Genomic DNA, 26,532 nt, shown 5'->3' with positions numbered 1-26,532 from the left:
TTTGTGGGACAGCTTATCCCTAGAGAATGACCTGAGTTTGTGGGACAGCTTATCCCTAGAGAATGACCTGAGTTTGTGGGACAGCTTATCCCTAGAGAATGACCTGAGTTTGTGGGACAGCTTATCCCTAGAGAATGACCTGAGTTTGTGGGACAGCTTATCCCTAGAGAATGACCTGAGTTTGTGGGACAGCTTATCCCTAGAGAATGACCTGAGTTTGTGGGACAGCTTATCCCTAGAGAATGACCTGAGTTTGTGGGACAGCTTATCCCTAGAGAATGACCTGAGTTTGTGGGACAGCTTATCCCTAGAGAATGACCTGAGTTTGTGGGACAGCTTATCCCTAGAGAATGACCTGAGTTTGTGGGACAGCTTATCCCTAGAGAATGACCTGAGTTTGTGGGACAGCTTATCCCTAGAGAATGACCTGAGTTTGTGGGACAGCTTATCCCTAGAGAATGACCTGAGTTTGTGGGACAGCTTATCCCTAGAGAATGACCTGAGTTTGTGGGACAGCTTATCCCTAGAGAATGACCTGAGTTTGTGGGACAGCTTATCCCTAGAGAATGACCTGAGTTTGTGGGACAGCTTATCCCTAGAGAATGACCTGAGTTTGTGGGACAGCTTATCCCTAGAGAATGACCTGAGTTTGTGGGACAGCTTATCCCTAGAGAATGACCTGAGTTTGTGGGACAGCTTATCCCTAGAGAATGACCTGAGTTTGTGGGACAGCTTATCCCTAGAGAATGACCTGAGTTTGTGGGACAGCTTATCCCTAGAGAATGACCTGAGTTTGTGGGACAGCTTATCCCTAGAGAATGACCTGAGTTTGTGGGACAGCTTATCCCTAGAGAATGACCTGAGTTTGTGGGACAGCTTATCCCTAGAGAATGACCTGAGTTTGTGGGACAGCTTATCCCTAGAGAATGACCTGAGTTTGTGGGACAGCTTATCCCTAGAGAATGACCTGAGTTTGTGGGACAGCTTATCCCTAGAGAATGACCTGAGTTTGTGGGACAGCTTATCCCTGAAGAATGACCTGAGTTTGTGGGACAGCTTATCCCTAGAGAATGACCTGAGTTTGTGGGACAGCTTATCCCTAGAGAATGACCTGAGTTTGTGGGACAGCTTATCCCTGAAGAATGACCTGAGTTTGTGGGACAGCTTATCCCTAGAGAATGACCTGAGTTTGTGGGACAGCTTATCCCTGAAGAATGACCTGAGTTTGTGGGACAGCTTATCCCTAGAGAATGACCTGAGTTTGTGGGACAGCTTATCCCTAGAGAATGACCTGAGTTTGTGGGACAGCTTATCCCTAGAGAATGACCTGAGTTTGTGGGACAGCTTATCCCTGAAAAATGACCTGAGTTTGTGGGACAGCTTATCCCTAGAGAATGACCTGAGTTTGTGGGACAGCTTATCCCTAGAGAATGACCTGAGTTTGTGGGACAGCTTATCCCTGTCAGGAGTTGTGGCATCAGGTGGGGGAGAGGAGGAATTGTCAAGAAAGCAATTCTTTTAAATTGCAAAATGAATCCTCAAATGAGGTCATGTGGGTGGAGCTCAGAAACAAAAAAGGGGCAGCCACACGACTGGGAGTGTACTATAGACCCCCCCAAAAAAAAATAATGAGAGGGAGGTAGAAGAACAAATATGTAGGCAAATTTCTGAGTGCAAAAACTATAGGGCAGTAATAGTTGGGGATTTCAACTACCCCAATATCAACTGGGATACAAACAGTGTCAAGGGCAGAGGGGACAAAATTCTTGAACTGCATTCAAGAGAACTTTTTTAGCCAGCACATAACAAGCTCAACAAGTGGGGGCGCAATTCTAGATATAGTCTTTGGTAATGAAGTGGATGAAGTAGCAGTGGGTGACCATTTTGGAGATAGCGACCATAATACAGTTAGTTTTAGCATAATCATGGAAAAGGACAAAGATAAAACAGGAGTAAAAGTTCTAAATTGAGGGAAGGCAAATTTTACGAAACTGAGAGGTGATCTGGCGAAACTGGACTGGATACAGCTACTTGAAGGAAAATCAGTGGCAAACCAGCGGGGGGCATTCAAAAGCGAGATTCTACAGGCACAGTGTAGGCATGTCCCCACAAAGATAAAGGGTGGTACGGCCAAATCTAGAGCCCCCTGGTTCTCTAGAGGCTTACAGGGTATGTTGAAGCAGACAAAGAAATCTTATGACGATCACAAAAAACTTAATATTTTATAAAGCCTAGAGGAGCATAGAAAGTGCAGGGATGAAGTAAAAAAGGAAATTAGAAAAGCAAAGAGAAGACATGAAAAATTATTGGCAGGTAAAATCAAGGAAAACCCAAAGATGTTTTATCAGTACATTAAGAGCAAGAGGGTAACTAAGGAAGGGGTAGGGCCTATCCGAGATGTACAAGAGAACTTCTGCGTGGATGCAGAAGATGTGGGCAGGGTTCTTAATGAGTTTTTTGCCTCTGTCTTCACAAAGGAGAGGGTTGATGTAGACATTGTAGTAAAAGAGGAGGTGTGTGAAATATTAGATACGATTGGCATAATGAGAGAGGAAGTACTAGAGGGTCTGACATCCTTGAAAGTGGATAAATCGCCAGGGCTGGATGGATTGCATCCCAGGTTATTAAAGGAAGCCAGGAAGGAAATAGCAAATGCGCTGAGGATCATTTTCAAATCCTCACTGCATACGGGTGAGGTGCCAGAGGATTGGAGGTCTGCGAACGTTGTACCATTATTTAAAATGGGTGCGAGGGATAGGCCAAATAATTATAGGCCAGTCAGTCTGTCCTCGGTGGTGGGTAAATTATTAGAATCAATTCTGAGGGACAGGATAAACTGCCACTTAGAAAGGCACGGATTAATCAGGGATAGTCAGCATGGATTTGTTAAGGGAAGGTCATGTCTTACTAACTTGATTGAATTTTTTGAGGGAGTGACGGGGAGGATTGATGAGGGGTAGTGCAGTGGATGTGGTCTACCATGGATTTTAGTAAGGCATTTGACAAGGTCCCGCATGGCAGACTGGTCAGTAAAATGAAAGCCCATGGGATACAGGGGAATGTGGCAGGTTGGATCCAAAATTGGCTCAGTGACAGGAAACAAAGGATAGATGTTTTTGCGGACGGAAAGCGGTTTCCAGTGGTGTTCCACGGGGCTCAGTGTTGGGTCCCTTGCTGTTTGTGGTGTATATTACTGATTTGGACTTAAATGTGGGAGGCATGATTGGGAAATTTGCTGATGACACAAAATTGGCTGTGTAGTTGATAGTGAAGAGGATAACTGTAGACTCCAGAATGATATCAATGGTTTGGTTGAGTGGGCGGAAAAGTGGCAAATGGAATTCAATCTAGAGAAGTGTGAGGTAATGCACTTGGGGAAGCCAAACAAAGCGAGGAAATACACAATAAATGGGAGGATATTGAGAGGGGTAGAAGAAGTGAGAGACCTTGGAGTGCATGTCCACAGGTCCCTGAAGGTGGCAGGACAGGTAGATAGAGTGGTGAAGAAGGCATATGGAATGCTTTCCTTTATTGGCCGAGGTGTAGAATACAAAAGCAGGGATGTAATGCTGGAACTGTATAAAATGCTGGTTCGGCCACAGCTGGAGTATTGCGTACAGTTCTGGTCACCACATTACAGAAAGGACATTATTGCTCTGGACAGAGTACAGAGGAGATTTACAAGAATATTGCCACGGCTTGAAAGTTGCAGCTATGAGGAAAGATTGGATTGGCTAGGGTTGTTTTCCTTAGAACAGAGGAGGCTGAGGAGTGATTTAATTGAGGTGCACAAAATTATGAGGGGCCGAGATAGAGTGGTCAGGAAGGACCTGTTTCCCCTAGCAGAGAGGTCAATTACCAGGGGACACAGATTTAAGGTGATTAGAAGGATTATAGGGGATGTGAGGAAAAGCTTTTTCACCCAGAGGGTGGTGGATGTCTGGAATTCACTGACGGGAACAGTGGTCGAGGCAGAAACCCTCAATTCTTTTAAAAGGTACCTGAACATGCACCTGAAGTGCTGCAACCTGTGAGGCTACGGACCAGGTGCTGGAAGGCGGGATTAGATTGGGCGGCTGGTTTTCTCGGCCAGTGCAAGCACGATGGGCTGAATGGCCTCCCTCTGTGTCGTAATTTTTCTATGGTTCTATGGGTGGCTCAGGGAGCAGTGGGATCCTCCACAGTGCTGGTGCTGCAAGGGTTAATGAACATTTCACTACTCCACGTTGGGAAGTAGCTTTTGGTTTATCGACAGCAGGCAGTAATCCACAGCTAAAATCCTTCATCCCCAGAATGAGCTTCGGAGATTTAGAAACAAAATGGCACAGGTTCTTAGAAGTGTTGTCGCTGGCTGATGCTTGCTATTTAGCTCTTTCCATTCATGTTAATAATAAGCACTTGTCTCTGCTTCCTGGCTTAATCTGTTCTCTGTCCCTTATTCCCGAGATGCTTTCAGTGAGACATTTCTTAAAGCTGTCATCGGATAATTTTATCAACCCTCGCCGAATTTGCTTTTCTCTTTGAAGTCTTGTTGATTGCTTTTTTTTTAGTTTAATTTTCCAGTTTCCTCCCCGTTTCATCTGGGGCTGAGTCCCAGTGATGCTGGCTGTCTGTTATCTCATTCCAGTCACCCTATTCTTCATTATGAGCCTAGACAATGAGTGTCAGCAGGATGTTTGACTGAAGGGCATCATAAAAGAAGAACTGACATTTCTAACACCTTTCACAAGCTCAGGACTTCCCAGAGTGCTTTGTAGCCAAAAAAACACTTCTTGAAATGTAGAGATTATTATTGTAATGTAGGAAACATGGCAATGGACTTGCACACAGCAAGATCCCATAAACAGCAGTGGTATAATGACCAAAGTATTTTTAGGTGATGGCAATGGGTAAATATGAGCATAGTGTTGTACACTCATATCTGCTGCACCATCCTGAAATGAGATAAATTGCTCTGCATAAGCCGTAGGATGAGTCGTTTTAATATTACTTCATAAAGACATGCAGCACAGAAGGAGGTCATTCAATCCATTGTGCTTGTGCCAGCTCTTTGTAAGAGCTGTCCAAGTAGCCCCACTACCCCATCCCTTCCCGCCTCCCTCCACTGGCTCTTTCCCCGTAGCCCTGTGAACTTTTCCTTTTCAAGTATTTATTCAATTTCCTTTGAAAGTTGCTATTGAGTCTGCCTCCACCGTCCTTTCTGGCAGTACATTCCAGATCACAACAACTCACTGTGTTTAAAAAAAAAACATTTTCCTCATTAACCCCTGGTTCTTTTGTCGCACATCTTGTCTGTGTCATTTAGCTATCAACCTGGTGAAAATAGTTTCTCCTTAATTACTCTAACAAAACCCCTCATCATTTTGAACACCTCTATTAAATCTTCCTTTAACCTTCTCTATTCTAAGGAGAACCATCTCAGCATCTCAAGTCTCTCCACATAACTGAAGTCGCTCATCCCTGCGGTGTACCTTTCTGGTAAATCTCCTGTGCATGTCTTGTTCAATAAAGGTGCAAGGCACAAGAAAAGCTTACTGTTAGGTAAACTCTCACTTCCCGCTTCCCAACTCTCTGTCACAACATTTCTTACCTTATTCTGTTTTATTGCTATTTCTGGGGTCAGTGCCCTTTTGAACATTGGAATTTGGAAGCAACAAAGGGCAAATACCCAGTTCAGCACATTTTTCAAGACTTGAACTTAAAACTGCCAATCCCCTCACTTCACCATCTCCCCTTCCTCCTCCAATCTACAGACTTTTAAAACCTCAGCCCCGAACCATCTAACCACTTATTCCCAGCTTATCTCATCCTATTCTTCTTGGTCTTAGAGTTGATCTTGACCTTGGTTTCTGCAAATACAATAAAAAAAGGGTGAGTACATGTGTGTGAAAAATATTATTGGCCTGTTTTTAAAAAAAAAACAAATGAGAAGGTAAAATGCCCAGTCCAGTTCACCAAAATGTGCATTTGACCTCAACCTCCCCTTCCTGTGGATTTTTGGCTTGGTACAGTGATATGTTTCAATCTCTTAAGTTATTAAATAGCAGTTGGCAGATCGCACTGGCTGAATAATGTAATCGGAGCTAGCAGGCACCTCATTCAACAGGTTGTAATCTGTATGAAGTAGCTGCTGTGTTTTGGGTTTCCTGTGTGGATTGCTTCCAGTTCTCCACTCCTCCAATGTTCTGTTTTTGATGGAATTCTGCTTTATCAACAACAACTTGTATTTATATAGCACCTTTAACATAGTAAAAATGTCCCAAAGCACTTCACAGGAGCGTTATCAGGCAAAATTTGACACTGAGCCACATAAGGAGACATTGAGGGGCATTAACTAAAAGCTTGGCCAAGTGTTTTAAAGGAGGTGGTGAGATTTGGGGAATTCCAGAGTTTGGGCATAGGCATTTGAAGGTACAGATGCCAATGTTGGGATGAAGTGAGTGGGGAATGGACAAAAAGTTAAAGTTGGAGGAAGGCTAACCAACGCACCAGGGCTCCTTAGACAGCACCTTCCAAACCCGCGACCTCTACCGCCTCGAAGGACGAGCAGCAGATGCATGGGAACACCACCACCTGCAAGTTCCCGTCCAAGTCACACACCATCCTGACTTGGAACTATATCGCCGTTCCTTCACTGTCACCGGGTCAAAATCCTGGAACTCCCTTCCTAACAGCACTGTGGGTATAACTACCCCACATGGACTGCAGCGGTTCAAGAAGGCAGCTCGCCACCACCTTCTCAAGGGCAATTAGGGATGGGCAATAAATGCTGGCATAGCCAGTGACGCCCACATCCCATGAATGAATTAAAAAAAACACCCTCCTAAGTGTTGGCAGGTCCTTCAATCTACCTGGGGAAGGTGGAGTGAAGATGACCCTGGTCTGGTTCTCACCTGTACATTCTATTGAGGTCACTGGACAGCGATCCGGAGTGGGAAATCTGGCCGAAGGCTTTTTCTTTTCTCCTTCCCACTTCAGGGACATTAAGGCAGCTGGAACAACCCCCAGGTATATTCAACACAGACTAGGAGTCATCCTGGTCGTTGGCTCTAAATCACGCTGGGTGATACAGCCACTCACTGAAATATCAGGAGAATAAAGTCCAGGAGCTTCATTTGAAAGTTTACAGTGCAGGCCATTTTGACTGCCTGTAATATTAGCTCAGTCAGTGAAAAAGAGTATTCTGATTGAATGAATCAATCACTCAGTGGAGTTCAGCTTCCACCCCTCATGCTCCTGCAGTTAATGCCTGTCAATAAATACTGAAAAACGGTGAATTGAGTCAAGATTATACATCAGCTCAGCTTTCATTTGAATGAAAAGAGGGAGCAACAAAGTGGATTTTCCAGCAGATTGACTTGTTAGCAGACCAGAACTCACTCTATTTCTGTGGATAAAGAGGTGAGACTAATGTACAGCATTTAACAGCACCTCATCTGCCTGTAACTGCAATGCTTCATTAATCAGAGGAGCGCAGGCGAATATTTTAAGAAAAAAAAGTGATTGTCATTGGACCAAAGTTGGATTAATTCACCGACCGTGTCTAAGTGCAATTTCTCTCATCTTCTGACAACCACAGAGGTCTAGCCTGGTCGCAGTGTCTCCAGCTGCACACTGTCATATCCTGCCAGGAATTTAACATATTGCTTACCCTGCTCACACATGCGTGCACACACACATGCCCTCAAATGCCCACACGTGTGAGCTCATGCACGTGCAAGCTCATGCACGTGCACTTACATATGCAAACACACAGACATTGCTATTCATCTCCCAAACCAAAATGGCAATTGACTTCTCTATTCTTTCAAAAATAATTGAGGAACTGAGACAACAAAGCCCCAAGGCCCATAGTGACAGAAAACTCCAAGTTTAGAAAGAGTAGAAAAAAAGACCAGGCAGAACAGAAATTAGTGATTGGGTGATGCAAAATTTGGGTTTTGAAAATTTGCATGTTGTATGGAGGAAGGAAGATGCAGGGCAGGGACAACCTGGGTCCTAGTAAAGAATGTTAGAGTTGGAGACAATGTGATGTGTTTTGATGTGAACCTGGTGAGGGTACAGGGAGGAGGAGGAATGGGTAGGACAGCACATTTGGAGCTTAGGAGGAGCGCTGACCGTAAGCGTTATACATTTGTAAGGTAAAGATGAGACAGACTACAGTGCAGAGGGACGTTGGAGTCCAGAGATAAGAAAAGTATATGATAAGATTTTTCTTCTGCGCTGTCCAGGAGTTTGAGTGAGATGCGAGATGAATCTTTCTGGATATAGCCTATCCCTGTTTAGATTAAAAATCAGCCAGCAGAGTTAAGAGGGCACTTTGCTGTTAATTCATCAATCCTTCTCCTGAACCCTCACTTGGATTTGGATTAGCTCCAATCCCATAAAGATAGAGATGAAAGGAATCAGCTTGATATTCTGCCACGCATCCTCCTGAGGTATCTTTGACCAGAAATCAGAGAGTCAATTCCAGTCACTAACATTAATGATCGTCATCCTTAAGTATTTAAAAACAACTAAATAAGCAGGATTATAACAGATGTAATTAGGATTATACATCCTGATGTTCATGTAAAGTGATTGCAGCACACTTATATTAACACTGGCAGAGCAGACCTAAGGCGAAGATCATTACCTCCGAGCACCACAGACTTCCTATTGGTTTGTCATTTGGTGTCAGCTATGGCTCAGTGGGTTGTGCTCTTCCCTCTGAGTCAGAAAGTCAGGGGTTCAAGCCCCATTCACTCAGGATGACACTCCCAGTGTAGTATTGAGAGAGTGCTGCACTGTTGGCAGTGCTGTCTTTCAGACAAGATGTTAAATCGAAGCCCCATCTGCTCTCTTGGGTGGATCTAAAAGATCCTACGGTCACTATGCGAAGAAGATCTTAGAGTAGGTTAAAGGTTTGGCACAACATCGTGGGCCGAAGGGCCTGTACTGTGCTGTACTGTTCTATGTTCTAAGTGCAGGGGAATTCTCCGCTGTGTCGCGGCCTGGTCAATATTTATTTCTCAATCGATATTGCTAAAACAGATTGTCTGTTCGATATCACATTACTGTTTGTGGGAGCTTGCTGTGTGTAAATTGGTGTTGTGTTTCCTACATTACTCAACAGTGAATACAGTTCAAAAGTACTTCATTGTGTGTTAGTGTGCTTTGGGGCATACTAAGGTGCTATATAAATGCAAGGATTTCTCTTATTAAACCTATTTGTAACCTTCATAACACATAATAGTGCAAAGATATATCAGCCATAGAGTCATTTAGGGCACTGAAGGAGGCCATTCAGCCCATCGAGTCCATGCTGGCACGCCACGGAGCTATGCAGTCAGTCCCACTCCCCGGCTCAATCCCCGTTGCCCTGCGAGTCTATTTCTCTTGGGTGGCCAGCCAACTTCCTCTTGAAGTTATTGATTGTCTCCGCTTCCACCATCCTTGTGGGCAGCAAGTTCCAGGTCATTACCACCTGCTGCGTAAAAAGTGCTTCCTCATATTCCCCCTTCATCTTTTTCCCAAAACTTTCAATCTGTGTCCCCTAGTCCTTGTACTATTTGTTAATGGGAACAGATTTTCCTTGTCTAACTTATCTAAGCTTGTCATAATCTTGCACACTTCTATTAAATCTCCCCTCAATCTTGATAATCTGGAAATCCAGCCACCTGCCCTTGACCTTCCACAGTACCACCATTACTGTGCTCCTCACAGTCAACATGGTGGAGGTCTACATTGACCAGAAGCTTAACTGAACTGGCCAGCACTGTGGCTAAAATTGCAGGGCAGAGGCTTGGTGCTGTCCGATGCGTGACTTCCCTCCTGACCCCTTAACCATCTACAAGTCAGGAGCATGATGGAACACACTCCACTTGTCTGGGTGGGTGCAACAGCAACAATACTCAAGTTGCTTGACAGCATTGAGGAGAAAGCAGTCTGCTTGATGGGTGCCTGCCACAGGACTCCTCACCCACCTCCTTCACCTTTGGCACACTGTGACTGCGGTTTATATGACTTACGATGCATTGCAACAACTGTGCAAGGTTGCTCCAACGGCACCTCCCTATTCTGCACCCCCCCCAGTCTCCTCCACCGAATAAGACAAGAGCAGCAATGTTCTGGCAATATCACCACCTACAAGTTCCCTTCCAACTCTCACAACTGGACAAGCATCACCATTCCTTCGCTGGTACTGGTTTAAATCCCAGCCATTATGGTGGCACCATCAATGCAAGAACAGTCGCAGTTCAAGAAGGCGGCGCACTATCCTCTCAAGGAAACTAGAGATAGACAATAAATCTGGCTTTGTCACAGTTGCCCATATCTCAAGAACAATTTTTTTTTTAAATCAGTCTCTTGTGTTCCGACAAAGTTATAACTTCAGTGGGCAAGAGAGTCTGGATGAATTAAGTGCCTGATGTGGTACTGAGCCATTCAGACCATGAGCGTCACAGGTTCCATCACAGGTCTTTGCTGCATTTGCTGGTCTCGGCTGCAGTGCCTGTAGGAAACAATGCAATTGTCCTCAATATCCTTGGTTAGAGAGGGCAAAGATCAGCCTGGATTCTCACTCCTGTTGTGAAAGGTTACTTTTTAAAAAAATTCATTGTCTGGATGTGAGTGTCACTGGTAAGGTCAACATTTGTTGCCCAACCCTAGTTGCTCCTTAAGATGGTGGTGGTGAGCTGCCTTCTTGAACTGCAGTCCGCGTGGTGAAGGTACGCTCACAGTGCTGTTGGAGAGAGAGAGTTCCAGCATTTTTGACCCAGCAACAATGAAGGAATGGCGGTTATAGTTCCAAGTCAGGATGCTGTATGAGGTTTTGAGGTGGTGGTCAAGGTGATCCCACGCACCTGCTGCTCTTGTCTTTCTACGCAGTGGAGGTCACAAGTTTGGGAGGTGCTGCCGAAGAAGACTTGGCGAATTGCTGTGGATAGTGCACACTGCAGACATGGAGCGCTAGTGCTTACATCCAGGAACTGTACTCCAAGCACTAGTTATCAGTCTTGAAGAGGAAGAGAAGACTTGCCCGATTATGAATGTCAGGGACTGTCACCCTAGCTGAGAATAGCTAACTCCACAAAAGTCCAAGGATCAGACCTGGGAGCTTCCTGATCTGTGGAGCTTAGTGTGATAGCAGGCAATGTAATTGCTCACTTTCTAAAGACTGCAGACGAGCAAGAAAGGAGTTAGTTAATTCTGGCTCAGCTTTAAAAAGGAACCAATTCAGTACATGTTAAGGGAATTGGGGTTATGGCGTCAGCAGTAGATCTATTTGATTCACAGAGGTGGAATGGGGATTAGAAAGAGAATTTTGTGGGGGAGGAGAGTCCATGATCAATGTAATAATCTCTAAGGAAGGAATGACCTTGATGGGCTGAATAGACTTTCTTGTCGTCTTAACCGATGCAGATTCTGCCCCAGCAGGGTGGGGGCAATATTGGAAAACATCAAATTTTAAAACCAAACACGTTTGCCAAGTCTTGTGTAACAGGATGTAACAAGATCATTGTCATTAACCTGTATTCTGAAGACTCCTACAGAATGATACACAGGGCTGTTACACTGCACCTTATTACATTTCAGTTCAGTATTGCTAATAATGTCACTGTGTAGAAGCCATACATTAGAATACATTACAGCTATTTGTCTTTGGTTAATGCTCCAACAGATTGAAGAGCGATATCAATCAGGCAACAGCACCTCCATGAATATTCACATCACTTTTTTCAGCATTCTCCTCAGCTCCCAACAGGATCTCCTTCCTCCCTGCAGCCCCACTAGATTAAAATTAAGTTTGCAAGTCTATCTTAATCTATAAAATTCTCTTGCCTACCTTACCCATTCCCCCTCCATTGATCTACAGGCTTTAAAACCCAGACATTGACAAGACCGTGGGCGGTTTGCGAGTTTAAATTCAGTTCAAAATTTCTGGAAATAAAAAAGCTGGTCTCAGAAACGGTGACCGTGAAGTTGTCAGACTGTCGTAAGTCCCAACTGGTTCACTAATGTCACTTTAGGGAAGGAAAGCTGCCACATTTACCTGGTCTGGACCTATATTGTGTCTCCAATCCCACACAATGCAGTTGATTCTTAACTGCCCTGTGAAGTGGCCTAGCATGTCACTCCGTTGCAATAAGTGCAGGCCTTGCCAGTGATACCCACATCCCACAAATTATTTTTTTTTAAACTAGTTATTATTTTCCAACTTACCTAGTATTGTTTCTTAGTCCTTGCCAGTGTTTGTTTGGCTCAAATGGTAGCACTCTTGCCTCTCTGGCTAGAGATTGTGGATTTGAACACATAGGGTTTATTTAGGGTGAACCTTGTTCAGTGGAAGTACAGGTCTGAGAAATGAACCCATTTTCTACTAGTCCAGTTCTAAAACAACTGGGTTACCAGTCTCTTAAGGCGGGTTATGTTATTGCCAGTCAAGACTCCTGTCACATTGCTGTGAGCAGGAAGGAGAATGTGATCTTTCTCTTTGTGTTAGATTTGAAGCCTTGGCCTCAGCCATGTTCAAATGACAAATGTGGCCTCCGGCTCCTGGTTAAACCCACCCCGACTCTGCCACATCAGTGTAACCAGGAAATTCTGTTACATTTCTGCTTCAATTCTTCTTATTCACTAAGGGTGGGGGAGTGTGACTAACTCTTCAAAAAAAAAGCATAAACTCGACAGGCTAAATGGCCTCCTTCTGTTCTGTACTGTTCTATGATTCTAATCGCTGCTGCCTCATTGCTGGATAGATTCCAAACCAGAATCTGCAACTATCAGCAACTTGTGATTTATTGGAATGTGCAGTTAAAGTTTATACATGACGCATGGCCCCACAAAGGCAATAAGCTTGGCGGAGGGAGGAATGTTGGCAAGGGCACCAGAGCTCCCTGCATTTCCTCCAGTCGTGCCATGGGATCTTCAACAGCCACCTGAACAGGCAGGCGGGTTTTCAGTTTAACATTTCATCTAAGGGGTGACAGTGCAGTACTCCCACATTGCAATGGAGAATTAAACCCTGATTGTGGGCTCAGGTCCTTCTGATTCTGAGGGGACTGTGCAACCAACAAAACCAAACTGCCACTTGGTCACAGCCTCTAATTACATTTTGAATAGCCCCAATGTTTTCTTGTCTGTCGCCTGCATTGAGAATTGATTCCGTACTTTTTTTGGCTAAAGAAGTGTTCTTGACTCTGCTCTTCATACAAACCTACCAATTTGGAGCAGGAGTAGGCCCCTCGAGCCTGCTTCGCCATTCATTAAGCTCATGGCTGAACTGATTTCTCCACATTTCCACCTACCCCCGATAACCTTTCACCCCCTTGCTTATCAAGAATCTAAAATTGCCAGAAAAAGCAGCAAGTCTGAGGATTGGGGCAGTTTAGAATTCAACAAAAGGGGACAAAGAGGTTGATTAAGAGGGGGAAAATAGAATATGAGAGTAAACTTGGGGGAAACATAAAAACTGACTGTAAAAGCTTCTATAAATATTTGAGGAGAAAAAGATTAGTGAAGACAAATGTAGGTCCCTTACAGTCAAACGGGGAAATTATAATGGGGAACAAAGAAATGGCAGAACAATTAAACACATCTTTGGTTCTGTCTTTACAAATGAGGACACAAATAACCTCCCAGAAATGTTAGGGAACTGAGGGTCTAATAAGAGGGAAGAACTGAAGGAAATCAGCATTGGTAAAAAAAAAAATAGTACTAGGGAATTTAATGGGGTAAAAGGCTGACAAATCCCCAGAGCCTGATAATCTACGTCCCAGAGTACTAAAGGAAGTGGCCCTGGACTTAGTGAATGCATTGGTGGTCATCTTCCAAAATTCTGTAGACGCTGGAGCAGTTCCTACAGATTGGAGGGTGGCAAATGTAACCCCACTATTTAAAAAAGGAGGGAGAGAAAAAACAGGCAACTACAGAAGTTAGCCTTACATCAGTGGTGGGGAAAATGCTGGAATTTATTATAAAGGATGTGATAGCAGAACACCTGGAAAACATAAACGGGATTGGGCAAAGTCAGCATGGGTTTATGAAAGGGAAATCATACTTAACAAATCTCCTGGAGTTTTTTGAGGATGTAACTAGTAGAATAGATAAGGGAGAACCAGTGGATGTGGTGCATTTGGATTTTCACAAGGCTTTTGATAAGATCCCACATAAGAGGTTAGTGTGCAAAATTAAAGCACATGGGATTGGGGGTAATAGACTGGCATGGATTGAGAATTGGTTGACAGACAGGAAACAAAGATTAGGAATAAACAGGTCTTTTTCTGGGTGGCAGGCAGTGACTAGTGGGTTAACGAAGGGACCTGTGCTTGGGCCCCAGCTACTCACAATAGATATTAATAAATTGGGTGAGGGAACTAAATGTAACATTTTCAAGTTTGCAGATAACACAAAGCTGGGGGGTCTGTGACCAGTGAGGAGGATGCAGAGAGGCTCCAATGTGATTTGGACAAGTTGGGTGAGTGGGCAAATGCATGGCAGATGCAGTATAACGTGGATAAATGTGAGGTTATCCACTTTGGTTGTAGAAACTGAAAGGCAGATTATTATCTGAATGGTGATAGATTGGGAAAGGTGAGGTGCAATGAGACCTGGGTGTCCCTGTACACCAGTCGCTGAAAGCAAGCATTCAGGTGCAGTTAGGAAGGCGAATGGCATGTTGGCCTTCATTGCAAGAGGATTTGAATACAGGAGCAAGGATGTCTTACTGCAGTTATACAGGGCCTTGGTGAGGCCACATCTGGTGTATTTTGTGCAGTATTGGTCTCCTTATCTGAGGAAGGATGTTCTTGCCATGGAGGGAGTGCAAAGAAGATTTACTAGGCTGATTCCTGGGATGGCAGGATTGGCATATGAGGAGAGATTGGGTCGACTAGGCCTATATCCACTAGAGTTTAGAAGAATGAGAGGGGATCTCATGGAAACCTATAAAATTGCAACAGAACGAGACAGGCTCGATGCAAGGAGGATGTTCCCGATGGCGGGGGAGTCCAGAACCAGGGGTCACAGTCTCAGGATGTGGGGTAGAACTGAGATGAGGAGAAATTTCTTCACTCAGAGGGTGGTGAACCTGTGGAATTCTCTGTCGCTTAAGGCAGTGGAGGCCAAGTCATTAAATATATTCAAGGAGGAGATAGATATATTTCTTAATGCCAAAGGGATCAAGGGATATGGGGAGAAAGCGGGAACAGGGTATTGAATTAGACCATCAGCCATGATCTTTTTTGAATGGAGGAGCAGACCCGAAGGGCTGAATGGCCTACTGCTGCTCCTATTTTCTATGTTTCTATCTACCTCTGCCTTAAACATATTCAAAGACTCTGCTTCCATCGCCTTTTGAGGAAGAGAATTCCAAAGACTCACGACCCTCTGAGAGAAAAAAATTCTCCTCATCTCTGTCTTAAATGGGTGACCCCTTATTTTTAAACAGTGACCCCTGGTTCTAGATTCTCCCACAAGGGGAAACATCCTTTCCATATACATCCTGTCAAGACCCCTCAGGCTCTTGTATGTTTCAATTAAGTTGCCTCTTACTGTTCTGAATTCCAGCAGATACAAGCCTAGCCTGTCCAATCTTTCCTCAGAAGATAGTCCGCCCATTCCAGCTATTAGTTTAGTAAACTTTCTTTGAACTGTTTCCAGTGCGTTTACATCCTTCCTTAAATAAGGAGACCAGTACTGTACACAGTACTCCAGATGTGGCCTCACCTGTACAGCTGGAGCTTTTGTATTCAATTCCCCTCGTGATAAACGATAACATTCTATTAATTTTCCTAATTATGTGCTGTACCTGCATAATAACCTTTTGTGATTCATGCACTAGGACGCACAGATCCCTCTGCATCTCAGAGTTCTGCAATCTCTCACCATTTAGATAATATGCTTCTTTGTTATTCTTCCTGCCAAAATGGACAACTTCACATTTTCCCACATTATACTCCATCTGCCAGATTTTTGCCCACTCACTTAATCTATCTATATCCCTTTGTAGCCTCATTATGTCCTCTTCACAACGTACTTCCTACCTATCTTTGTGTCATCAGCAAATTTAGCAACCATACCTCCGGTCTCTTCTTTTATATAAATTGTAAAAAGTTGGGGCCCCAGCACTGATCCCTGTGGCACACCACTTGTTACATCTTGCCAACCAGAAAATGACCCATTTATGCCTACTCTGTTTCCTGTTAGCTAGCCAATCTTCTATCCATGCCAATATGTTACCCCCTACACCATGAGCTTTTATTTTTTGCAATAACCTTTGATGATCTTCATTTCCATTTGCTTCCACTTTCCTGGCTTACTTTGAAAAAGTATTCTGCCTTTATCATATCTATACCATGTGATGTTTAATATACTTCAATAAAGTCTTACAATAACCATATTCTTTCTGGACTGTAGGGTCTGACCTTCTCTCGTCTTTGTTCCTACTCTGGCTGTATTACTTCCTAATGTCTGCTATAAATTTCTCTCTACCTCAGTCTTCTCCTGCCCTCTCCTCCTGAAGGTGCTGACTGACATTTGACCACCTCCCATGTGCCACATGTCATTCTTGTACGATCCTTGGCATTGTATTGGCCCTGGTCTCACCCCGCATCCATGGTGGAATGGATAGTGATCGGGGACTGCATGATTTTCCCAACCTCCGTTGCCTGGTCCTGGGAAACTGAAGCTCCCACAACTGAGACTAGTTAATCCAGAACAGACCACAGATTAATCTGAGACCTTGCTGGTCTGAGCATCACAAGAGGTTCTGCAATCACACATGAAGCCAGTGGGAGAGCATCATCCTCTTATGTTTTGCCTGTGCTTGTACTATCTCTGTGTTATTGGCTAATAGTGGAAAGACATACAGTGGTGTACAGAAAGTGTGAGAGCTTATGATCAGGCTTTCTCTGCCAATGTGAGGAAAAGGAAAAAAGAACTTACCTTTATATATTCATGACCTCAGGAGGTCCCAAATGGCTTTACAGCCAATGACTTACTTTTTATAACCTGTGACTTTTCTAATATTTGTCAGTTCCGAAGAAGGGTCACTGACCCGAAACGTTAACTCTGCTTCTCTTTCCACAGATGCTGCCAGACCTGCTGAGTGAATCCAGCATTTCTTGTTTTTGTTTCAGATTTCCAGCATCCGCAGTATTTTGCTTTTATTGACTTACTTTTTGCAGTGGATTCACTGTTGGAATGTAGGAAATGATGCTGGATGGGTGGGGTCATTCTCACAGCTGGGGTAATGTTTACCTGTGCTTTGACACCACAGAACTGCAGTCAGCAGAATAGGAGTAGGCAGTTCAATCACTCAAGTCTGTTTTGCCATTCTACTAGATTCTGGAGGATCTGTATCGCAACTCAATTTACTGGCCTTTGCTCCAGACCCATAGTTTTCCCACCATCAGCGGTTCTCCAAAGTGCCAGCTCGACCTATCCTGTAACATTAACTGAGTTGGAAGGTTGTGGGTTGAAGCCCAACTCCAGGACTTGAGTACAAAATCTGATCCGACATTCCCATTGCGGTACTGATTGTCAAAGGTGCCATCCTTTCAGGTCAGGTGTTAAATCGAGGCCCCCGTCTGCCTTTTCTGATGGTTGAGATGGGCATGAAAGATCCCAGGCACTGATTGAAGAAACCAGTCAGTTCTGTCATTGCAACATTGTGTGTGTTGCACCATTAAGAACAAAATGTGTGTACATTTCAGGACATGATTTTGGGATGGGAATGAAACGGAAGCTTAGGTATCCATTTCTTTTAATATGCTCCCAATCATCTTGTCCCAGATCGCAGCTCTTCTTTGTCCAAGTTGATGCTTTAGGGTCAAAAACAGCAGCATTAATTCTTTGAGCTTCTGTTGAGTGCCCCAATTTTAAAATTGCCATTCTTGTTTAAAATCCCTCAATAGCCTATCTCTGTAAACTCCTCCTGCCCAACAACCCTCTGTGATCTCTGCACTCATTCAGTTCTGTCCTCTTGTGCGTCCCTGATTTTAATTGCTCCAACCGTTGGCCGACATACCTTCAGCTGCATAGGCTCTAAGCTCTGAAATTTCCTCCTTTAAGAATGCTCCTTAAAACCAACTCATCTGTCCAAATATCTCTTTATGTGGCTTGGTGGTAAGTTTTGTTTAATAATGCTCTCGTGAAGCACCTTGGAACGTTTTATAAGGTTAATGGTGCTGTAATGTTGCAAGATGTCATTGTTATAAATAATTGGATTTATTTTATGTATTCTTGCAGTTCCACCTCCATATTTGTTATTTATTGTGCGCCAGTTTTCTAATGACCTGCCATTTCCAAATATATCAGTTAATTCAATGCTTGGGGGAATTCTAATTACCACATACTTTCTTGTTCCCCAGACAGCACCGTGTGCATTATGGGACCTTTCAGTCTATTAGCAGCTCGTTATCTTTATGAATCTGTGAAAATATAGTGAGGACAGGCTGGTGGGCACTGGGTTTTATTTTTGACCAACCAAATCACAAACGCTCCGGCACAAATCAAGGAACTGTCTAAATTAGCACTGTGAAGAGAACTGTTCATATTGGGTACTGACAGTCTTTCTGAACACTTGTTCAAGCAATTGTGTTCAATTTCATCTGGAGGCAGCTAATGGGACATTGTCCTGGGTCATGAAGATTACTCGGGATAGTAAACACCTATTAAAGTCCAGCAAGCCTGTTCTCTCAAAGATCAGCCCTGTTATCGCTATCATTCAACACCTTCTCATTCCAGAATAAAGCAATTTCTTTTAAGTTTAAGCGATTTGATTTGATTTAGAGATACAGCACTGAAACAGGCCCTTCGGCCCACCGAGTCTGTACCGACCATCAACCACCCACCCATTTATACTAATCCTACACTAATCCCATATTCCTACCACATCCCCACCTGTCCCTATACTCCCCTACCACCTACCTATACTAGGGGCAATTTATAATGGCCAATTTACCTATCAACCTGCAAGTCTTTGCTGGTGGGAGGAAACCGGAGTACCCGGTGAAAACCCACGCAGACACAGGGAGAACTTGCAAACTCCACACAGGTAGTACCCAGAATTGAACCCGGGTCGCTGGAGCTGTGAGGCTGCGGTGCTCGCCACTGTACCGCCCATAAATATTCCAAATTAAAAAGCTTTTTTATCAATATGTTTTCCATATTCTTCCCCCAGATTTTTAGTGTGCAATTTTCACCCACATGTTAAAGCTAGAAGCCAAAAATACCCAAAGCTTGGTTTTTAAATCCATACTGATCTTAGTGATCAGACACTGTAAAATTTCAAAGCAATCTTCAGTCATTGTCCCAGATAAATGTGGGTGTATAATGTATCATCAGGTCAAGATTTCCGGTTAGTAAATCGGTGGTGGGGGCACAGAGAGGAGACTATACAGTGGACAGAAAGAGGGCTGTAATGTCACTGGCGGAGGGCCATGATGTCACATGGGGCAGTGATTTCACTGGTGGAGGGCCATGATGTCACATGGGGCAGTGATTTCACTGGTGGAGGGCCATGATGTCACACAGGGCTGTGATGTCACTGGCGGAGGGCAGTGATGTCACTGGTGGAGTAGAGCTACGAAACTAACTGTTCCCAGATTTAAATTCTGATTTTTTAAGTTCTGAAGAAGGGTCACTGACCTGAAACGTTAACTCTGCTTCTCTCTCCACAAATGCTGCCAGACCTGCTGAGTATTTCCAACATTTCTTGTTTTTATCCCAGTTTTAGATTGTTACTCTTAAAGTATAAAACCCACTCCCAGTGGAAATTGAAATTGTTATTTGTAGAGCAATAGTATCTGGAAATATTTAGGATGATATATAAGAGTGATTTACCCTGAACCAATTGGGGAAAATTCATTTTTATGGAAGCTTACTATCAATCTATACTCCTCTGAACTGTCCCCTCTTGTTCCTCCCAAACTACCCTGCTACGCACTTTCTCCCCCTCCCGCCATCCTCACTGCCTTCAAATCAAAATCCAGCATGCGGTCGTAGTCTTTAACTCATTCCTTCGCAGTACCTCAAGGTTCTGGGACTCCGTACACCCCTCGGTTCCCCCCACATTCTTCAGGGTTTTAAATTCTTTAAATCATTGAACCAATTACTAATTGAATGGTCTTGTTTCCTTCTCCTACTTTCTTTGCTCTGGATGGTATATGTCGGCTTAGCCTTGGTATTTCAGTAACTAGTATGTCCAACTCCTCAGGTGTTGGAGGTGGTCCGCTCTAACTACGACACACTGACGCTGAAGCTCCAGGATGGGTTGGACCAGTATGAACGTTACTCAGAGCAGCCCAAAGAGGCAGCGTTCTTCAAAGAGCTGGTAAGTAGGCAGCATTCATCAGAGCCACCACAACCCATGCAGTTAAAGAAGAGAAAGAATGATCTTGCATTTCTGTGGCCCCTTTTTAGACCTCAGAATATCCCAAAGTGTTTTACAACCAAAGAAGTACTTTTTGAAGTGTAGCCAGTGTTGGAAACCTGGCAGCTAATTTGTGCACAGCAAGCACCCACAAACAACATTGAGGTAATGGCCAGATAATCTGTGTTATTGATGTTGGTTGAGGGATAAATTTTGGCCAGGACACTGGGGAGAACCCCCTTGCTCTTCTTCAAAATAGTGACCATGGGAACTTTTACATCCACCTGAGAGGGCAGACAGGGCCTCGGTTTAATATCTCATCTGAAAGACAGTACTGGGAGTGTGAGCCTGGAGTTTGTTCTCAGGTCTCTGGGGTAGTACTTGAACCCTTGACCTTCTGACTCCGAGGTAAGAGTGCCACCCACTGAGCCATGGCTGGCACAAAGTGGGAAATCTCTGTAAAACAGAGAGACTCTACAAAAGAAAACTACTGCGTATGCTGGGAATCTGAAATAAAAACAGAAAATGCTGAAATCCTCAGCAGGTCTGGCAGCATCTGTGGAGAGAGAAACAGTTAACGTTTCAGGTCTGTGATCTGTTGTCAGTCCTGAGGAAAGGTCACAGACCTGAAACGCTAACTGTTTCTCTCTCCACAGATGCTGCCAGACCTGCTGAATATATTCAGCATTTTCTGTTTTTATTAACCAGAAACTCTATTTTCTTTCAGTATTTAGTCCACTGCAGAATAAACCATCACTGAGCTGATTCTCTCTGCTCCCACAGGTCCGCTCCATCAGTCTTAATGTGAGGAAGAATCTTGCTGTGAATACATTGAGCCAGGAGATCTTGCTGAAAGAGTTCTCCACCATCTCCTGAGAGTGACCTTTGCCTGTTAAGCTCATACCCTTACACCCTCAGTTTACTAGCACATCGCTGTTTCGGTTCTTTATCCAGTGGATTATTGTGTAATGATTTTTTTTTTAAAAAAGAAACAATCGGATTTTGCAGTTGACTTCTGCGGTGCATGGTGTTTGTGACATTCTGAATTCCACCAGGACCCAGCCTGGCTCCACAGTGGGAGAGGGGAAGCCAAACTGCACATCTTTGCACTGTGTATCTGGGATCGGACACTTGGACTGGCTTTCATTCAACTCCTTGAGTTATTTCCTGTTGATTTTTTGTAGAGCTGGAAGCCTGGGATTAGCGTTACAGCAGCGTGACGCAAACGTGTGACGCAGTTTCACAGTCTCCTGAGTGTTATATTTTCTTTCTCTTCTCTTGCCGGCTTCCGTCCCTCAGGGTCGGAGTGACTAGATTCCGCAGTTACCCACATGCGAGGGGCTTGGTGCGTTTCAGAGTTATCAGTCGCATCTCTTCTCACTCGCGGCCGGCTCCCATGGTAACCCGCTTCACACGTTTACAAGGAAGTGACTCCTGACCTGGGAACCTAAATGCCTGCGGATAATCTGAACTTGGTGTTGGGAGCTGAACCTGGCCGGTCCAGCGTGTGATGGTGTGCTCTAGCTTTTTACGCTGATCCCTAGTTACTGTGGAACGTGCTTTGGAGAATAAAGATCTGTAACGTATCATCTTTTTCAGGCAGCCCCCTTTCTTCCAGCCAGGGTTGGGGGTGGCATCCAATTAAAATTCAGAACTCCCTGCTGAAAATCTGAAGCATACAGTAGGGGCATCTGGTTTACTCACTGCATCATAGTCATCGCTTCAGATCCCCAGTGCAGGTTTCCCCAGAGGTTCCAGTCCGTATTGAGGGAGATGATCACGGCCTGACAGTGATTATGGAGGCATGTTATTGCTGTCAGCATCTCTGGGCTGAAGAGGCAAAATTCAGCAAAGTTTTCCCGTTCCTGATTGCTATCCTGTGACCACACCCTCCGCCCCCGCCCCTCCCCCCCACCCCTCCCCTTTGCTGGGTGGCAGTGTTGTGTGTGGATGATGAAAGAGGATGAGCTCAGGCTGTGACGCCGGACCCACGATTGGGCACCCTGACAACTGTCACCTGCTACATGCACACCTGTACGAGGGTGTCAGAGAGAACCCACAGTCCATGAAACCATACTCCAGAATGAGTCCATGGCTTCAGGGGAAGAGCGACATGGTGGTGAGGTGGGTGGGAGAACTGTTGGGAAGAAAAGCCACTTTTTTCTAATTGAGAGGGCACGACTCTGGGTTCAGGGCTGCCCCAGTGAGGGGTCTCGGTTGGACATGCAGGTTTTCATTTTCTGGTGAGGTTCGAGGGGAAGGGAAATCTCGTTACAATATTCAGCCCTCGGCCTCAGACGAGTGAGCTGAGCTGGATTACCATACAACATGTTCTACAGTGTTGCATTATAATACATCACTGGGGGTGTATGCTGATAGTATTGCTGTACGGTGACACTAACATTGTACACTGGTCTTCTGGTTCTGTGTGTCTCAATGCCACAAGAAGTGGTGCATTTATCAACTGAAGCATTGGGGGCTGTCTGTAAGAGCACACAGCATGGGTTAGAAATGACCAATCATCCATAATGAGAAGAAAGGTGAAAGAAAGAATTGCATTTCGATAGTGCCTTTTGTGATCTCCGGACATCCCAAAGGGCTTTAAGGTCAGTGAAGTTTTTTTGAAGTGCGATCCTTATTGTAATGTAGGAAACGCAGCAGCCAATTTCCACACAGCAAGATCCCACAAACACAATGCGATAATACCAGATTTTTTTTTTTAAGTGATGTTGGTTGAGGAATAAATATCTGCCCTGCACACTGGGGTCTGCTCCTTTTCAAAATAATGAAATGTTTTACCCGAGAGGGCAGGCAGGTCCTTGATTTAACATCACATTTGAAAGATGGTACCTCTGACAGTGCAATCAGTACTACACTGGAGTGTCAGCCTGGATTTTGTCTGTGGTGTGGAACTTGAACCCACGACCTTCCGAATCTGAGGAAAAAGTGCTACTCACTGAGCCACAGTTAACAACAAGGCAGGAACCCCAGTCCGTCTATTCACTGGATGGTGCAGTCTCCCTCATTGCTTTTTCCAATCAATAGTGATCTGAACTCTTGGGGCAGGGCAGGAGACCAGAATACTGGAACCAATGTCAGGAAAAGCCAGGACATTTCTCCCATCTTCAAAAGGAAATCAAGCAAGCTACAGAAGACCACCTTGAAGTATCAAACCCACAACCCACCCAGCCAATACACCCCAATCTGTCGATGCCCGAAATAAAAACAAAGAACTCTGGGAACACTCAACATCTCTACCTGTCCTGGGAGTGTTTGATGAGGACAGTGTAGAGGGAGCTTTACTCTGTATCTAACCCCGTTTTTTGTTTTTTTTTATTTTTTTTAGCAACACCGGTGCAGCTGCTCCCCCTGATTGCTGGCAGGAAGTGTTCCAAATTGACCAGCCAATCCCCTGTGCTGTACCTGTCCTGGGAGTGTTTGATGGAGACACTGTAGAAGGAGCTTTACTCTGTATCTAACCCTGTTTTTTTTTTTTCTTTTTTTTTTCTCTTCTTTTTTATATATTTTATGTCGAGGGGGCCTTTATTCCTCAGGCCCCCTTTATATATTTTTTATATCGAGGGGGCCTTTATCCCTCAGGCCCCCTTTATGTACATATTTACAGTTTTAAAATAACTTTATTAAAACAGATAAATAAACAAAAAACTCAAATTAAAATGCCATTCTCGGCGTCGACGATGCACTCCAGTCCCTGCGGTGCCCACCGGTCGCGGAAGGCCTCAAGCGTACCGGCGGACACCGCATGCTCCTTCTCCAGGGACACCCGGGCGCGAACGTAACCGCGGAAGAGGGGCAGGCAATCGGGGAGGACGGAACCCCCGACGGCCCGCAACCTGGACCTGTGAATTGCCACCTTGGCCAGGCCCAGGAGCAGACCGACGAGGAGATCCTCCTCCCGGCCCAAGCCCCTCCGCACCGGGTGCCCAAAGATCAGGAGCGTGGGACTGAAGTGCAGCCAGAATTTGAGGAGCAGCCCCTTCAGATACTCAAATATGGGCTGCAACCTCGCACACTCCGTATAAATGTGGAACACGGACTCGTCCAGGCCGCAGAAAGTACAGCTGGCCTGGGAGTCCGTGAACCTACTTAAAAGCCTATTGCACGGGACTGCTCTGTGCAGCACCCTCCACCCCAGGTCCCTGATGTAAAGGGGGAAGACTCCCGCGTAGAGAGACCTCCATCGGGGTTTCCCCTCGCCGCCAGATGGCAACGCGGACCGCCAGGGCGTGTCCGGCCGGCTGATGAGGGCGAGGAAGTGGAAAGTGTGCAGGAGCAGCCCGTACAGGAAACCCCTCCGCGCCGATTGGAATGGCACGGAGGGCATTCCCGAGAGGCGGCTCGGGTTGTGCAGGACCGGCTCCCGAGGAGGGTTTCGGGGCCTGGGTCCGATGAGCAGTTCCGGCCCAGCGGGGGTCAGCTCGGCCGGGATCGCTCCGCACTCCCGAGCCCCCTCGCCACCCGCAGTGAGGGGCGTCCCGGGGGTTTCGGCTACTCCTCCGCCCGCCGGACCGTCCCCGGAGTCGGCCGCCCGGACAGCCGAGGCGCTCTCCTCCGCCAGCGGGGGAGCGCCCTGACTGGAGGCGACCATGTTCCAGACTCGGAAAAGATCCCGGTAAAAGACAGGCAACTCCCTCAGAGAGGCGCGGCTAACGGACTCCACCGGGAGCTGCGTGTCGTCTTGAAGGCAGTGACACTGGCGGAAAAAATACGTCGCCAGCGCACACCATCTGGGAGGACGCTCGACGTACAGGTATCTCTGCAGGGTCCGAAGGCGGAGAGTCGCAGCCTGGGTGCGGACGCACACCAGCGACTGACCGCCCTCCTCGATCGGGAGACTCAGGACCGCGGCAGAGACCCAGTGTTTCCTCTTGCCCCAGAAGAAATCGACGAGTTTCTTCTGGATCTTGGTGGCAAATACAGGGGGCGGGGCCAAAGTGACCAACCGGTACCACAGCATGGAGGCCACCAGTTGGTTTATGACCAACGCTCGGCCCCTGTAGGAAAGCACTCGGAGCAGTCCTGTCCAGCGCCCCAGCCGAGCGGTGACTTTCGCCTCCAACTCCTGCCAGTTTGCCGGCCAGGCTTCCTCAGCGGGACTAAGGTGGACTCCCAGATAGAGGAGGTGCGTGGTGCTCCACGCAAAAGGTGTCATCTCCTCCGGCAGGGAGTCCACCCGCCACTGACCAACCAGGAGTCCGGAACATTTCTCCCAATTGATCCTCGCGGAGGACGCGGCAGAAAAGGTCTGCTGGCAGTCGCGCATCCTCCGCAAGTCAACGGGATCTGTGATTGCGAGGAGCACGTCGTCGGTGTAAGCCGAGAGGACGACCCGCATGGCCGGCTCGCGCAGAGCCAATCCCGTCAACCTCCTGCGAAGCAGGCACAGGAAGGGCTCCACGCAGATGGTATACAATTGGCCGGACATGGGGCACCCCTGACGCACTCCTCTCCCAAATCGAAGGGGCGCCGTCAAGGACCCGTTAACTTTGACTAGACACTCTGCAGCGGCGTATAAAAGTCGGACCCGGGCCACGAAATGCGGCCCGAGTCCGAAAGCGCGCAGAGTCCCGAAAAGGTAATCGTGATCCACCCTGTCAAACGCCTTCTCCTGATCGAGGGAGAGAAAGGCGACCGACTGACCAGTCCTCTGGGAAAGATGGATCAGGTCCCGGACCAGGTGGATGTTGTTCTGGATGGACCGGCCCGGGACCGTGTAGGACTGGTCGGGGTGGATCATATTGGCCAGCACGGAGCCCAGGCGGGTAGACATAGCCCAGGCAAAGATCTTATAATCCGTGCTGAGGAGGGAGACCGGACGCCAGTTTTTAAGCAGGCGGAGATCGCCTCTCTCCGGCAGCAGGACGATGACCGCCCTGCGCCACGAGAGGGGCATCTCCCCGGTCGCCAGGCTTTCCCCCAGGACCCGCGCGTAATCGTCCCCCAGGACATCCCAGAACGCCCTGAGGAACTCCACGGTCAACCCATCCAGCCCTGGGGATTTGCCCCTTGAGAGCTGGTGGAGGGCGCCAGTCAGCTCCGCCAACGTGAGCGGAGCCTTCAATCCTTCGGCGCCCTCCGGGCTGACCTGCGGCAGGTCCTCCCACAAAACTCTGCGCGCATCCTCGCTGGACGGATCCGGAGAGAACAACGCACTG

At 46.1% G+C, this 26,532-nt stretch overlaps 1 protein-coding gene across 4 annotated transcripts in view; it reads left to right on the top strand.

The window, feature by feature from the left end:
- Positions 1–21,942, top strand: part of armh3 (armadillo like helical domain containing 3) — a 197,374-nt gene extending 175,432 nt beyond the window's left edge. The window contains exons 25-26 of one of the 4 annotated variants that reach the window (XM_068053168.1): positions 20,201–20,317; positions 21,140–21,942. In XM_068053168.1, coding sequence (XP_067909269.1) covers positions 20,201–20,317; positions 21,140–21,232 — 210 coding nt within the window. In that variant the 3' untranslated portion in view covers positions 21,233–21,942. Of the gene's footprint in view, positions 1–20,200; positions 20,318–21,139 lie in introns of those variants that run through there. The other 3 variants (XR_010977082.1, XR_010977080.1, XM_068053169.1) reach the window with 3 other exon arrangements.
- The last annotated feature ends 4,590 nt before the right edge of the window (positions 21,943–26,532 follow it).

Source organism: Heterodontus francisci, chromosome 20 (genome assembly GCF_036365525.1).
Source record: "Heterodontus francisci isolate sHetFra1 chromosome 20, sHetFra1.hap1, whole genome shotgun sequence".
Classification (NCBI taxonomy): domain Eukaryota; kingdom Metazoa; phylum Chordata; class Chondrichthyes; order Heterodontiformes; family Heterodontidae; genus Heterodontus; species Heterodontus francisci.
Note: the sequence above shows the minus strand (reverse complement) of the source record. Positions and strands in the feature narration are given on the sequence as shown.